This window comes from Chiloscyllium punctatum, chromosome 44 (genome assembly GCF_047496795.1).
Source record: "Chiloscyllium punctatum isolate Juve2018m chromosome 44, sChiPun1.3, whole genome shotgun sequence".
NCBI classification, from domain to species: Eukaryota; Metazoa; Chordata; class Chondrichthyes; order Orectolobiformes; family Hemiscylliidae; genus Chiloscyllium; species Chiloscyllium punctatum.
This window is the reverse complement of record NC_092782.1, coordinates 38,799,221-38,815,881: the sequence shown is the minus strand read 5'-3', so window position 1 is coordinate 38,815,881 and position 16,661 is coordinate 38,799,221. Positions and strand designations below refer to the sequence as shown.

The 16,661-nt window shown below is 39.7% G+C and overlaps 1 protein-coding gene across 9 annotated transcripts in view; it reads left to right on the top strand.

Annotated features, from left to right (window-relative positions):
* napepld (N-acyl phosphatidylethanolamine phospholipase D) overlaps positions 1–12,313 on the top strand; it is a 54,814-nt gene extending 42,501 nt beyond the window's left edge. For all 9 annotated transcript variants that reach the window (XM_072562682.1, XM_072562679.1, XM_072562674.1 and 6 more), the window contains one exon: positions 11,016–12,313. In XM_072562682.1, the coding sequence (XP_072418783.1) occupies positions 11,016–11,141 (126 nt within the window). In that variant the 3' untranslated portion in view covers positions 11,142–12,313. The remainder of the gene's footprint in view (positions 1–11,015) is intronic.
* The last annotated feature ends 4,348 nt before the right edge of the window (positions 12,314–16,661 follow it).

The following is a 16,661-nucleotide window of genomic DNA, read 5'->3' as shown; positions in this document are numbered from 1 at the left end:
CAAGGTCCCTTTCTGTTCCCAGTGAAGGGGATGAAGGATTGGTCGGCCCAGTTCCCAAAGAGCATGGCCTCGCTCTGGCTTTGGTTGACCTTTGCTCCCAAGGCCCGTTGAACTGGTCACACATGCACGTGAGTCTGTGCATGGACAGTGGATCCAAGCAGAAAACGGCAACATCATCCACATACAAGGAGGCCTTTACCTGCAGGCCCCTGTTGCCAGGAATAGTCACCCCTCTCAGGCTCGCATCCTTCCTGATGGACTTGGCAAATGGCTCAATGCAGCACATAAACAAGGCAGGAGAGAGATGGCAGTCCTGCCTGACTCCAGATCTGACTGGGAAGCTAATTGATTCCCACCCATTGACTGAGACTGCCCTGACAATATTGGTGTAGAGCAGTCTGATCCAATTACAGATTCCCTCCCGAAAGTCCATTTTGGGGAGAACATCTCTCCATACGTGTGTGATATCCTGTCAACGGCTTTCTCCTGGTCCTGGGTGATGAGACAGGTGTCCAACCCCCTGTCCTGCACGTAGGCAATCGTATCCCTGAGGAATGCGAGACTCTCAGCGATCCTCCTGCCCGGTACAGCACAGGTTTGGTCAGGGTGATTCACCGATCCCAGAGCAGACCTGACCTGGTTGGCGATGACCTTTGCCAAGATTTTGTAATCACATGGACCAATGGCAGGCAGAAGGGATTAGTTTCATTTGGTGTCATGTTCTGTGTTCCCAACAATGGCGAGTACCTCTGTTTGTGACCACAGTAATGCGAGCGGTACTCTATAGAGGCATGGTACATACATAATGAGGTGAGCTGCATAAAATTGTGAGAGAACGTTCACTGGGGCTCACAGGGAGAAATCCAGTCCAATGTTTTTCAAATATGTTAAATTTACAGAAGAAAACTCTGGCTTAGTGCTTTTTAGCCAATGAGCAGGTGCCCCTTACAGACTGAACAGTGAAACAGTTGGCATCTGGCCCATTGGAGAGGGAGGGAAACTCGGACATAATCTTGTTCCTATTCACGTTTCATTGGGTGCTGGTGGAATATGTGGCTGTGTGTATAATTGTCAAGATTGAATCAGGCTCAATTGTGGTGTCTCCTGATCCAAAGATCAACCCTTCGGTTTTGGCACTGGAGCTTCACAGTATCAGGGACCTAAGTTCAATTCTACCCTTGGGGGACTGTCTGTGTTAAGCTTGCACATTCTCCCTGTGTCTGTGTGGATTTCCTCCGGGTGCTCTGATTTCCTCTCCGTCCAAAATTGTGCAGGTGGGGTGGACTGGCCATGGTAAATTGCCCATAGCGTCTAGAGGTGTGCAGGCTAGATGGATTAGCCATGGGAAATGCAGAGTTACACACCTAGGATAGGTTAGGGGTTAGATCAGGCTGGGATGCTTTTCGGAGGTTTGGTGTGGACTTGATGGGCTGAATGTCTTGCTTCCACACTGTAAGGATTGTATCACTTTTAATGTGAGAACTGGAAGTACTAAAAAACAAAGACGCACAAATACTAGGCGGGATAGGCCATCAACACTTTGTCAAAGACGCACTAATGATGTCATTTAGCGAGGTGATGAAAAGTCTGCAGAAAACCACACCAGCTTGGTGAACAAATCTACAACCTCATCCACAACCCAAGCTACAAATCTTTTCAAAAACTTTAAACACCTATGGACCCAACACCCTCAAACTAGCCCGATGATGGGAGACAAATGCCATCTGCCTGAATGCAACCCGAGAACAACTGTACTTCCTACATGAATGCTTTAAGAAACAGGTACTGCCACCAAGGTTAAAATACAAACCACCCAAGAAGAACCGCAGAACAGAACGGCTGCAAAAAGCTAAGGGTTAGGATCACCGATGCCCACAACCATCTCCACAAATATGAATGGGAAATTGCATGCCAAAAAGGTCTGTACTCTAACACTGCTGACCAGGAATGGACAACTGCATTAGATCAAGTCATCACCATACAACAACACAGGACCAGAACTAGGAAAAGACAAACAATACAGGGGAAACTATCAAAACTCGCCCACAGTAACCATACATACAATACAGAGACATGGGTAAAGAACCTCGGACAGACCACTCACAGTCTCCGAGAAGTCCGTCCTGGTTCGCAGGCTAAACTTTAACTACAAAGATGCCAGAAAAATCGACTTCCTAGCAGCACTAGAAGCCACACTAAAAAACTGACTGGATGAAGAAACACGACAGACTATCAGACAGACAATAGCTCCAACTCTTAGCAGAAAAGGAAACTGGAACACATTCGCCACTGAAGAAAGGAAAGCACTGGAGAAACTCAAAAGGGATGAGAACATAGTTATACTACTAGTGTACAAAGGAAGGATGACGGTAATACTAAACAGACCTGTATATGGAGAAAGTAAACAAACTACACAGCCACTTACTACAGGTGGCGATTTAAACCCAACCCCACAACTCAACAGCAGGATTACCGTGACATTTGTCATCACTAAACGTATACAACTAGAAGAACCCACCACAATGTCAATAACATCCTCACTGGGATAAAGTTCATTAAAGAAGAGGAAAACAACAGCAGACTCCCCTTCCTGGTTGTATTAGTGGAACGCACGCCTACCGAGGAACTCCAGACCAGAGTGTACAGGAAGAACACCCATACAGACCAGATACTGAACTTTAGTAGCAACTAGCCCAGCACCCACAAACAAAGCTGCATTAGAACACTACTTAACGGAGCAAGGACACATGCAGCAACCCAGAACTCCAGAAGGAAGATCAGGAATACCTATTCAAAGGATTTAAACAAAACAGGTAACCCAAGAGCAGTATCCTCTGATAATTACACAACAAACATAAAGAGGAAAACACTACATAACCAGACATGACATTGACCATAATGTCCGTCAAAGAAATATCAGAAATGACTACCCAACTACTCAGACCCCTAAGAATCTTAGTGGCCCACAAACCGGCAAACACCTACACCAGCTCCTCACAAAGGTTAGAGATCCGACACCAACATCCAGCAGGACTAACATTATTTACGAGATACCCTGCATGGACTATGAAAATAAAATTTACATATAACAAATGAGAAGAAAACTGACCATATCAGTGCACGTACACAATTTGCCACTGACAGACATGACTAGTACTCTCTCATTTCTGACCATACAGACAACAAGGACACAAATTCAACTGGGACAATGTAGCCATCATAGTACAGGCAAAAGAGAGCCACGTGAGAGAATTCCTTGAAGCTTGGCACTCCAACTGGAACTCCATCAATAAACACATTGAACTTGACTCGATATATATTCAGATACAGAACCAGAAGTACCAAAAAACAGAGACACAAATACCAGGATGGATAGACCACCAACACTTTATCAAAGACACATTGATTATGTCACCTAGTGAGGTGACAAAACATCTGCAGAAAACTAAACCATCTCAGCAAACGAATCTATGAGCCCATCCACAACCTGGGCTACAAATCTTTTCAAAAACTCTAAACACTAGGGGTGTGATACAATCAATATATTTCTAACATAATAAAATTAAAAAAAAACAATGTTTCGAAATAACAAAATGGTCATTGATTTTTCTTTTCTGTGTTGTATTTTGGTTGGAACATTAGTACTCGGCTTTTTTTATTTGAATATAAATATTAAATGATAAACAGTAGAGTAAGAACTTGATTGCATCTTCTAGTCATATTTAAAATTCACTGACCGTCTGAGAGTGATCACAAAACATTAGTGATCACCCAGTGAGAGCATTTTATTCTTGTGACCTGTGGGTACTTTGATTTGTGATTTCCAAAAGCTATTATGTCTTGGAATTCTATCTTTAGTATTAGAAATATATCATTATACCAGATGGTTGCTACTCCAGTGTTTAATGTTGAGTAGTACAAGCTAAATGTGATATTTGAAAGATTTTCTGTCCGATACATATATGATTATCAATGTACAAATGATCCAGCAGGGAATGATGACACTGAAGGGAAATGTGAATTGCTGCAAGGCACTGGATGATTTCGGCCATTCCACGAATTAGCGTGAAAATGACAGCTCACTCAGCCTCCCCATGGCCAAGAATTTTAATCACTTGAAAACTATTCACTTGCATAGGGTAAAATTGGGCTCATAAATGAGTTTCAGGAAGTTGCTGTATTTGCTCATTTATTGCAATTTATCATTGTACAAGAAAACTGGTTACTTCCTAGCAACAGAAGTAGCTTTTTTTTAAGGGATTTATCTTCTTGCAATGATTCTAACTTAGCAGTCCAGATAAGGTATAATTTAAACTGTAGAATTTCATTCCTATGGGTGATAAAATATTGATAAAGTTTTAAAATGTAATTGTTTCTTATTATTTTTCATCAGTCTAATTTTTTGTTATTGATCTAATTCTTTCATTTCTCTTTCTCTGTTCATTTTGTCTCTTAATTCATTTGGTTTTCTTCTTTGTTGTTTCTTCTTGCAAACATTATATTGGCTAAGGAGATTTTGATCCTATTGCTCACCAAGATCTTAAACTTCTATTTTCCCTCACATGGCCATTATCAACGCTTTCTTTCAGCAACCTAAATGGTGATTTTGTGATTTTAGTTTGTTTAAATGGGAAGAGGGAGGAAAGAATTAACCACCACGACAAGCCCCACTTCATCTATATCAGATTGTAATTGTGTCCTAGAGGAGAAGGGGCTTTTATATTTCCTTTTGGTGAGTACTGCAAGAATTCCACAACTGTGAGGCACAGTGCAATGAAGTACATTTTTAATACAGTTTCAAAAGAAAGTTATATTGCAGTAAATAAATAAACTGGAAACATGCATTTTTTTAAAAACTATGATGTGAATATATTACAGATTTTGGTCCAGGACCTAATTTATGGTTACTACCACTTCATAAATAACAATTTCAAGAAATCTCCAACTCATACCTTACTATATGTTTTCACAGGACTATTTTAAGACCTATAGTTTGCTTCATATTGAGTATGTTGTAATTAGACTGTAATTATTAGATTTGCATATATCTAGAAGTGATTATTTTGGCTTGAAGCAAAGAATGATCAACAGTGCTATTTTGAAAAAAATGCCTTTTTAGGCTTGTGTTGGCTGCAACATATTCCTGCTATAAGATTTCATTTAGAACAGAGGTTTGTAAGTATTTTAGGGAGAAAATAAATTCTAATCAATTATTTCATAATCCACAAACGGAATTCTGGCAGAGTATCTTAAATTACTTACTTGTAGTCCAAGGGGGAAAAGATTGATCCTTTCCATTTAAAAAAAATCTTAATTGAGGTGAGGCTGAAAGACACTGAGTGAAGACTAAAGTTTTTCCTGTAAGATTGAATAAAAATTTGGATGGAGTAATTTTAGTAGATCATTTTCACTTATGTCCTGGGTATATTTCAATATTATTCAAAGCTTGCTCTACTCCAACATCTTATTGTCTTATGTCTAAGATCCAGGAGGTCTGTGATGCAGAAAGGTTGGCCACTGAAAGCTTCTTGGGATTTTCGAGTACGGGAAATGAGATTGTAAAGGAAGTTTTTCTCTTCACAGTAGATTATTAAGTCCCATAACACAATATACAGCTTTTTGACCAGTTTCTGGATTCAGTTATTGGGTGTCTCATTCTATCTCATTATGTGATGTGAACTTGTCTTTATCTTAAATAATGCAACAATAATTTGGTTTAGGTCAAATTTTGTGTCTTAAAATGCAATAATTGAGAATTAGTTAGAGTTAATCAGCATAAAATTTGGATTGATAATGTCCTCTTTTTGGGCACTACAATTATCTTAGCACGGACATAATTTTGAAAGGCCATGTTAGGATTCTGCCTAGAGTAGTTCACTGGAAATTAAGCTCTGCTACTGCAAAAATGTAAATATCTTATTTAATCATCAAAATAATTGATTTGTTTCTCTTTTATTACTGTTATCTAGAACAAAAGAGACTTTCACCAAGTTGTTTTCAATAAATCCAAAAATAACAGTTTGAAATATGTATTTTGCCTTTTAATAAGAAGGAGCAAAACTGGTTACCAACTCGGCTCATGTGCTGGATTGCACTATATTCTACTTTATCATAAACATGCATATTCATATACAGACATTACAAGATGAGATTGCTCTGCAGAGATATTATGATTGTCAAGACCACTAGGGGTTTGAATTCGAATAGGATGTTGATATGTCACAATTCCTTTGCTTTCCTGTTGAAATGTTCCAATTGCTATTGATCAGCAACATGATGATGGAAGATCTTCAGACCAGATTTGAGATTCAGCTAGAAATATTTAGAAATTCTTATTTGTAACTTTCAGGATTCATCCACATTTCATTGAGAAAGAACTCATTTCCTTTCAAACCTCCCCAGCAACTGGCAGTTTTCTTTCAACTCCCACTTCTCAGAAGTGTCATAATTTGTTATTTCCATCTTGGAAGTCCTTTTCCAGCTCCCATTTAAGTGGCAAAACAAAAATCAAAGTTCAGATGCTGTTGCTAGGTAATTTCATTAACAGCCCTGTTCCAATACTCCTCCTAAGTGTCTAGCAGTTAAGGTCATTAAAGATTCCTTAGCTGCCTTTTTAAAGCTTTGGATTGTCTATTTTTTTTTTCAAAAGTTATTTGCTTTTCCATTGAATAGCAAATAACCTACAATACTCCTTGACTCTTGACATTTTCCAGGAATTCACGTGGTTACCCTCTTGCGGCATAGAAATAGTTCAAATCTTCCAGTTCTCATAATCCATAAATTTATCTGTTTCTAACAGCTATCTCCCAACTCTGCTGGAAGTCAGCATTGTGAGGGTAGAGGAATATTTCTGTGACTGCAATTCTGTTTCCAGTGGGATTCCGCAGAGGCTTGGTGCTGGGGTGTATCTTAATGATTTGTACTTAAATGTCAGGAGTATGATCAAGAATTTCACATGACAGCTGGTAAAGAGTAAGGAGGAAAGCTGTGAAATGTAGAAGATATCAAGGATCTGGTCAAATGCATAGAGCAGTGGAAAATGGAATTCAACTTGAGAAAATGGGGTAATGCAGTTGGGAAGGGCTTACAAGGGATTATTCTTATAAATGGCAGAAATCTGGAAAGGACTGAAGATTACCCTGTCTAAAACCTTCAATTTTCACTCTCTGTCCCATGAATGGACAATAGTTACAGTGTGTATCATCTACAAGATGCACTGTAACAAATCACTAAGGCTCTTTAGACAGTAATGTCCAAACCCATGACATTTACCACCTAGAAGGATAGACGTAGTAGATACATGAGAACATCCTGTGTGCAAACTTCCATCGAAGCCAAACACCATACTAACTCTGAACTATATCACTGTTTCTTCACTATTGCTGTGTTAAACTCTCAGATCTTCCTCTCTAACCAAACTATAGGAGTACTTAAACCACATGGACTACAGTAATTCAAGAAGGCAGTCCCTTTTAAACCACCTGTCTTCAACTTCTCAAAAATACTTAGGGAGGGCAATAAATGATGGCCCAGCTAGTGACACTCTCATGCCATGAGCAAAGTTTAAAAATAGCATTGGAAAAACTCAAGCAACTCTGGGCCAAGAAGACCAGCCTTTGGACTGCACTTATATCTGCAAGCCTGACAGCAGTATGTGCTGGCTTACTGGCCCCACAGCAAGAGCAATGGCAGAATAGCAGTGGTGACAGGATGAATGCTAGGCTTCTTGCATCAAAGTGAATGAATGCCAAATTTTCATGCATAGTAAGCCCCAGTGCAATTTTGGAAGCTGTTCAATTTAAGATTTTGTGTCCTCAAAGTTCTTGTAAAGTGTAAAATATCATTTTCTTATTTCACAAACAATTCATATAATTTGGTTCTAAAGTGTGATGTAGAGCCAAATGATAAGCCAGGTTGTATATATCGTACTAATATATTATACCACAAAATGACACAATCATACAGTACACGAAGAGCCTTTGGTCTATCATGTCTGTATCTCCAAAACAATGCTAAATCTACTTTAGTCCCACTTTTTAGCACTAGGCCCAGAGCTTAAAAGCTATTACTTTTCAAGTGCGCATCTAAGCACTTTTTAATGGTTGTGAGGTTGCCCATCTCATCTACCCTCCCAAGCATGCATTCCAGAACCCCATCACCCTCTGGGTGAAAAACACTTTCCTCAAATCCCCTTTAAACCAACTGCTTTCCACCTTTTAAAAGTGTGCTCCCTTGTTACTCATCCTTCAAGCAAGGAAACAGCTGCTTTATATCCATTTGTTCATGCCCCTTATAATCTGACGCACCTCTATCAGATTCCCCCCACCCCTCTCTGCTCAAAAGAAAACAACTTGAGCAAATCCAGCCTCTCTTCATAGCTAAAACGTTCCAGCCAGCCTGATGATTCTTCTCTGCACCCTCTTCAGTGCAATCACATTCTTCCTGTACTGTGGTGACCAGAACCGCGCACAATACTCCAGCTGTGGCCAAAGTTCTACGTAGCTCCAACATGACCTCCCTTCTCTTATAATCTATGCCGTGACTGATAAAAGGATGTGTCCTGGTATGCCTTTTTAAGTACCCTGGTAATCTGTCTGTTGCTTTCAGGGATTTGTGAAAAAGCACCCCAAGATCCCCTTGTTCCTCAAAACTTCCCAGTTCCTATCATTCATTGAATACTCCCTTGTCTTGTTACTTCTTCCAAAGTGCATTACTTCTCAGTTATCAAGGTGGCTCAGTGTAGCACTGCTGCCTCACAGCGTTACGGACCTTGTTTGATTCCACTCTGGTGAGTGAGTGTGTGTGTGTGAGTGAAGTTCGCACATTCTCCCTGTTTCCTGGGTTTCCTCCATGTGCTCCAATTTCTCCCACAGCTGAAAGATGCGCAGGTTCGGTAGACTGGCCATGCTAAATTGGCCAGTGTTAAGGGATGTGCAGGCTAGGCGGCTTAGCCATGGGAAATGCAGGGTTACAGGGATGAGGTAGGGGGGTGGATCTGGGTGGGATACTCTTCAGTGGATCAGTTTGGACTTGATGGGCCAAATGGCTTGCTTCCACACTGTCAGGATTCTATCATTATCTGGATTAAATTTCTTTTGCCCATCTGACTAATTCATTTGCATTCTCCTGTAACCCAAGACCACCTTCCTCACTGTCAAGCACTCAGCCAATCTTTGTGTCATCCGCAAAGTTACTTATCATCTGTCCCACATTCTCATCTATGTTGTTCATCTATATCACAAACAATATGGGATCCAGTACTGATCCCTAATTAAGTCACTGGTTATTGGCGTCCAGTCACACAAATAGACTTATACCACCACCCTCTGTTTCCTGCCGCGAAGTCAATTTTGGATCTAAGTTGCTAACTTAGCCCAGTTTCCATGTATTATTAACTTTTTTTATTATCTCTCATGCGTACCTTGTCAAAGGCCTGGCTGAAATCCGTATCAATTATACCACTGCATGACCCTCATCTACATGCTTGGTCATCTCCTCAAAGTTTAACCAGCTTCATTTGGCATGACCTCCCAGATCAATTAAACTAATTTCCTATATGACCAATTGCCAATATCGGTGTCAAGGTAGTTAAAGTGAAAGTATCTTTGAAACAACTTGGAAAGAATAGTCAGCAATCCAGTTACTTCAGCTTGCTCTATGTTCCCTCTCAAGTAGTGTGTGGAGATGATATTAAACAATGGGATTTGTAGCCCTGAAAGCAACAGTCTAAACTTGCATAGCAGCTGTTATAAATGGAAAGTTTATAGTTAATATGGTACAATCTGTTTGGCTGATGTAGCTGTCAGTATTATAGTTGAGAGATAAAGGTATAAGGCTTGCTGCAGCAATGCAGATGTAGCTATGAATTTTAGGTCAGAATACTGATTGGGGATTTGATAAATGATAGGGATCATTGTGCATTACTTGAGGCTTGTAGTTGGTGGGCTATGATATTTGAAGATTAATTCACTTAATCGTTTGTCTGAGGTCACTGAATTTTTTTGCAACACAGCACTCATGTACTTAGGGCTTGATTATTTGGCGTTGACTGTTGCAGCTGTCAAATTCTACTGACTTCTCAGCAGCTATCTGGACAGCCTCCTGTGCATATATCCCTTCTCCTTTACATCATCATTAAGACCTCCAGTGCAAATTCTGAAAATATTGGAATTCTTTCTTGCACGAATTGTTATTATTCAGTTATTTTGTACCTCAGCATGATTTGCATTTGGACTTTCACTACCTGCTTCAGCCACAATGAACTTCTGCTTTAAGAGATGCAGGCAGACGTTATTCATTGTAGCTAGCTTTAACGCATGCTGGCCCTTGCTATGTTGGACCCCTGCTGAGGTGTGCAGCCACTCAACAGCATGGGTCCACTCTCAAATCATGGTAATGAGTAGGAGCCAGAGGCTGGCATATTGCTTGCATCAACATAAGTGGATGCCAAATAGTCGTTCATTTCGAGTCCTATTTCATTTTTGCGACTTGTTCAGTTTAAGTTGCTGTATCTTCAGAAAACACTTGTAGAATGTAATATATAATTTTCTGATTTCACAAACAATTCAAATAATTTGGTTCTAAAGGATCATGTAAGGGCAAATAATGATGTGTGCAACTGGTGTTCCAGTATATCCAACCACAAAATGGAAGAACAGCATCTCTCATGACCAATTGCTAACATTGGCATGAACGTAGTTTGAGTGTGAAAGTGTTAGCAATGATTTAGAAAGGGAAAAATAGCAATCCAATTACACTAGCTTGCTCTTCATACCTTCTTATTACTTATGGGGAAAATCACTTCTTGATCTCTCAAGTAGGGCATGGAGTGGATCTTAAATATGAACAATAAAAGAGCAAAAATAAAATGTTAATGAATGAAATGTATAACTTTAAGGTGGCAGTTTAGAAATGATACTGAAATGATAAATTATTTATTACCATTAGTATTGTCATATTTATATTTTCCTTTGTGTGCATTAGTATGCATTATTAAACTATTATTTCAATTCCAGTACTACTTGGAACCTCGAAGGAAACTTGAGGAAGCTCGAGAAAGATATGGATTGAAACCAGAGGATTTCTTTGTTTTGAAGCATGGAGAATCGAGGAATGTTGGTGAAAATGAAGCTTTTCAATGAAAACGGACACCAATTATAAACTAGATGTGACTGTTTCACAAAGATGAGTAGAACTAGGCTTGCCTTTCCACTAACCATACTTTTAATATTGGGCTGAAAATTAATTGAAATGCCATTAGTTTATGAGTTGTCACCATTCTTTAATCTTGCTGCACATATTAAAAACAAGCGTTACAAATGCTAGCTTTGTCAAGTAAAGTCTTCTTTTCCTCAGTTTTTTTATTGGTTGATGTCTATCAAGTGTTTGTTTTATTGTAGAACCAGAATACATAATTTTATTGAGAAACACTTCGGGTAAATGTGGGTTTTGCAGTTGTTGGCTGCCTAAATCGAACCTGTGATTGTCTTCCATTGTAGATGTATTTGACCTGCCATCTGCACGTTTGCCAAAAACATTAAGTTTGCACAATTTAAATTAATGGATATTTTAAGCATGTGAAATGCATAAAGCTTTACTGTAATTAAATACACAATATAGTTCCAGTTATAACCCTGAACATGAAATGGGAAGTTGGCCTTAAGACAAGTGCCTCTTTAATAAGCAGGAATTATACTGACACTATAAATACATCAGAGGTTAGGTAACTACGAAGATGTGGATTATAATTGTTTTTTGAATAAATCATTTGTGGCTCTGAGCCAAATTATTGGCAATCATTGCAAAACTGAGTATGCTACATAATTAGAAGATGCAGGACTGGAGGGAAAGGATAATGGTAGGCTGCACCGTTAACTCAAAGGTGCTTTGCTGGAAATCTGGCTCAGTCTGATGTTAATTAACCTCTACATTTGTATTTTAGGCTTTTTTATAAATACCATGTGTCTCCTCTACAGGAGATATTTTAAATATTTTTAATCAATTTGCTTGGGGGATGGTGGAAGTGTTGTACTTTAACTGTGGGATATAATGTATTGTGTTTATTTTCCAATATAAAAATTTAAAGTTTGAATGGCTGATGGTTACATATTTTGTAGCTACAATTGTAATACTCCTTTTCAATTAACACTTGAGAACTGTGTGAGTATATAGTATATGCATTATTAGAATGGAGTAGAAATGGAGATGAAATCATGAAAATATGATGAAATGTAAAAAATGGAGAAGAAACTCCAGTTAACTTCTCAACAACACCATTCACTGCAAAATTAAAGAAGTGTCTATTTTCCTGTTACTATGTCTGCCTGTTTACATTTGGATTATTTGAGATTAAGTACTGATTATAACTTCAGTGTAAGAACTATGGTCTCCCTGGAGCAATAACCAACATTAAAGACTCCAAAGTCTACACTAACAAAATGACTGGCATATTAGTTGGATATTCTTCTTGCTTGCATTATGTGGAAGCTTAATATATACAAATTGATTGTTGAATTTGGCTACAATATTATGGATGAACTTCACAAAAAAACAAATTAGCATAGAGTATTTTAAGACATTCAGACAATGTGACAAAGCACTAAAGGAGAAATTAGTGACTGAGATAAGTGAACTGTCTTTCTCTAGTTCCACAAATTCATGGGTCACAAGATATATGCAGTCATTTTATCTGGTTCTCAATATGACCAGTCATAGGTTTTTCTTTTCTATATTAGACTTTAATAAAAGAACTGTTAAACAGGCTTATTTAATAAACAAGATTAATTAGAACATTATTTCATAGAGATGCAAACTTGGTTAAGAGACAGTTTGTAATATAAGCAATATACATTTAAATCACACAAACACCTGGTAAAGGAAAAATAGATTTGCTTGTGGACAAGTCACATTTTTGGCCATTAAGTCATGTTCTTCAAGGCAAAAAGACTAAGGTTTAGGATGTTCACATGGCTATCCATCTAATATTCTGCTACAGGGACAGATGTCACTAAACACATGCAGCTGTTGCTGGGAACGTTCGTCAAATTCCTCCTCATTTCAGTCTTTAATTAGAGGCCCTTTATTCTGAGACTTTGCTCCCTAGGGCTACACTTTCTCATGAGAGGAAACATGCTTTCAGTATTTATCCTATCAAACCCCTTAAAAATCCTATATGTTTCAATACTTCGCCTCTCATTCTTTTAAATTCCAATGAGTAGAGTCCCAATCTGTTCAACCTTTTCTCATAAGTCAGTCCCTCAATTCTGGGGATCATCCTAGTGAACTTTACCTTGAACTGCTTTCAAACAGAATTTCTGAAATCAGGGGACCAAAACTGCTGAGATGTGGTCTCTCCAGCAACTTATACAGCAGCAGTAACTCTTACACTCTAACTGAAGAAGGGCTGATGCCCGAAATGTCGATTCTCCTGTTCCTTGGATGCTGCCTGACCTGCGCTTTTCCAGCAACACATTTTCAGCTCACCCTTGAAATAAGGGCCAACATTCCATTGGCCTTCCTGATTATCTGTGTTTCATGCACAAGTCCATCTCACATTCAGAGGTTTTTTTCGATGCTTACAGCTGGGGAAGATTACCAACATCCTTGCTGGATGTTCTGAGGGGCCAGTGTTTTGCCCCTGCACCATTTGTGAGTTTGCAGCTTTAATGTGGTCCACATGCTTGTTCAGGGCTGCTTCACCTACCTGACCTTCACAGGACTTGACATCTTGTCGACTATGCCCCTCACCCATCCAGGGTCATTTCTGTGGTTTCTATACCAAACTTTGTCCCCAAACTAAACTTTATTTTACTTAGTTTATACTGGATTAGTGGTGCTGGAAGAGCACAGCAGTTCAGGCAGCATCCAACGAGCAGCGAAATCGATGTTTTGGGCAAAAGCCCTTCATCAGGAATAAAGGCAGTGAGCTTGAAGTGTGGAGAGATAAGCTAGAGGAGGGTGGGGGTGGGGAGAGAGTAGCATAGAGTACAATGGGTAAGTGGGGGAGGGGATGAAGGTGATAGGTCAGGGAGGGGAGGGTAGGGTGGAATGGATAGGTGGAAAAGGAGCGAGGCAGGTTGGACAAGTCCGGACAAGTCAAGGAGACAGTGCTGAACTGGAAGTTTGAAACTAGGATGAGGTGGGGGAAGGGGAAATGAGGAAGCTGTTGAAGTGTTCCGAGACGGAAGATGAGGCGTTCTTCCTCCAGGCGTCTGGTGGTGAGGGAGCGGCGGTGAAGGAGGCCCAGGACTTCCATGTCCTCGGCAGAGTGGGAGGGGGAGTTGAAATGTTGGGCCACAGGGCGGTTTGGTTGATTGGTGCGGGTGTCTCGGAGATGTTCCCTAAAGCGCTCTGCTAGGAGGCGCCAGTCTCCCCAATGTAGAGGAGACCACATCGGGAGCAACGGATACAATAAATGATATTAGTGGAGGTGCAGGTAAAACTTTGATGAACGTGGAAGGCTCCTTTAGGGCCTTGGATAGAGGTGAGGGAGGAGGTGTGGGCACAGGTTTTACAGTTCCTGCAGTGGCAGGGGAAAAGTGCCAGAATGGGAGGGTGGGTCGTAGGGGGGTGTGGACCTGACCAGGTAGTCACGGAGGGAACGGTCTTTGCGGAAGGTGGAAAGGGGTGGGGAGGGAAATATATCCCTGGTGGTGGGGGTCTTTTTGGAGGTGGCGGAAATGTCGGCAGATGATTTGGTTTATGCGAAGGTTTGTAGGGTGGAAGGTGAGCACAAGGATCTTGTGCACAGCCTTAGCGTTGTCAGTGCTGTTCCCTGCTCCCACAGTGTACTCTGGGCACTGTCCCATCAAGATGGAAATGTCTGCATCGACTCCTGGACACCAGATATAACCAGGGTCATCCAGGGCTGTCCAAAATAAAGATGTTAGTGAGAAGTTGAGTTCAGCCTAACATTGGTTCAGCTTCCTCAGAACCAACTCTCAGAGTGAATAGAATCTCTGACACTCCTGTTTATTGCATTTGTGTCACCATAGTTGTACCAGATCATAGGGCTACTCTCATTAGAGAGAAAGATGACTGGTAGTGATTTAATCCGTGAGCCACCATACCTCAGACAAAGGGAGAAGGTGAGAGGTACGGTCATTCGTGGTAACCTCAGCCTGTGATGGGAACTGAACCAAGCTGTTAGCATCACACTGCTTCAGAAATCAATCCTTCAGCCAACTAAGCGAAACCAAACACTCCTGTTTATAGGTTTATTTGAATCCAAACCCACATAAATTTCTAGTGGGTTAGATGTAGGTACATTGTTGGATAAATTGTATGATCTGAAATAAGTGAAGTTGCGTGCCTGGATCATATCGAACCACTAACCTTGAAGATACGGTCAGCCAGGGCTCCCTGATTTGCCCAGATTAATAGCTGCAATCATGGAAATTATATTCAATAAGATCCACCTAGCCAACTTCGATAAAATCACTACTGTGAAGGATTCTCCCCTCTAATGAGGGGGCAGCTCACAATGATATCTTGCTAGACATCCCTTTACTTAAGCAGGAATCAGTCTTCTGCACTTGTTTTCTTGTAGTTCATAGTTAAACTCTAGTCTGTTCTCCCCTTCTTAACCAACTTTCCTAACTGGGGAAAACCAGCTGTTTCTTTTTTGAAGATCCTCCACAATCAAATCAACCAAATAATCCACCAAACAAGTCCAAGCATCCGTTGTTCAATATAGTCTCTGGAGCACGTCCTGGTTCATTCTTAATGGGAACATCATTTACAACAGTACATGCCAAACAGGATTGACTTTCAACACCAATTCTCAAGGGAAGCTAATTAAGTAATTAATTGCTGATTATATGAAGTAAAAGATATTTAATAACCAACATAGAAGCTGGTTAATAAACACAGAAGATATTAGAAATAGAAAGTTGGAAATTGTGGAGCCCGAAACAGAGGTGTTGTTTACAGTCAATAATCTTTTAGCATTTTCAGTTTTTATTTCAGACTTCCAGCATCTGGGGTGTTCTGCTTTTCAAGAAGCTGGTTAATCCTGGCGAAAGCAATTGAAAACAAAAACAAAATTTTCCGATGTACAAATCCCAGCTTTTGGTTAAACATATTCTGGAGATTTGCTGACCTAACCCATCATTTCTTCATAATTTACAAATGTTATTACATTTGCTTCATAAATACCAAACATGTTCCACTATCATCCCACTAGAAAAGCAAAACCACAGCCATACTTTCTAATAGATAAAATGTTCTTTAAACAAACTTCTATGCAAAGAATGGATTGGAATTAAGTGTATTACTTTAAGAGGTTAAAAGAGTAATCAAGAGCAGTTACATTTTCAGAAAAACTAATTTTCTCTTAATTTACAGGGTACATAGGGCAAGAGCAAATTGTGAATAGTGGTAAATTATGAATATTAATGTACACACATTTAAATTTATCTGGACAAGCTCAATGGCACCGCACAAAAATAGTAGGTATAATTTAATACAGGAAGCATAAGTTTATGAGGATCTGGCAGACAAAAGGTTGATGTGTGTTAATTAGGTATGAGGAGCAAGACCGAAATCTTGCAATTTTACACTAACAGATCAGTATAGAATTATCAGTACTTAACATAATGTTCTTAGATTCTTTTAAAAGCAAACAAAATCTTTGAGTGAAACACAAGGGACATAATTGATAA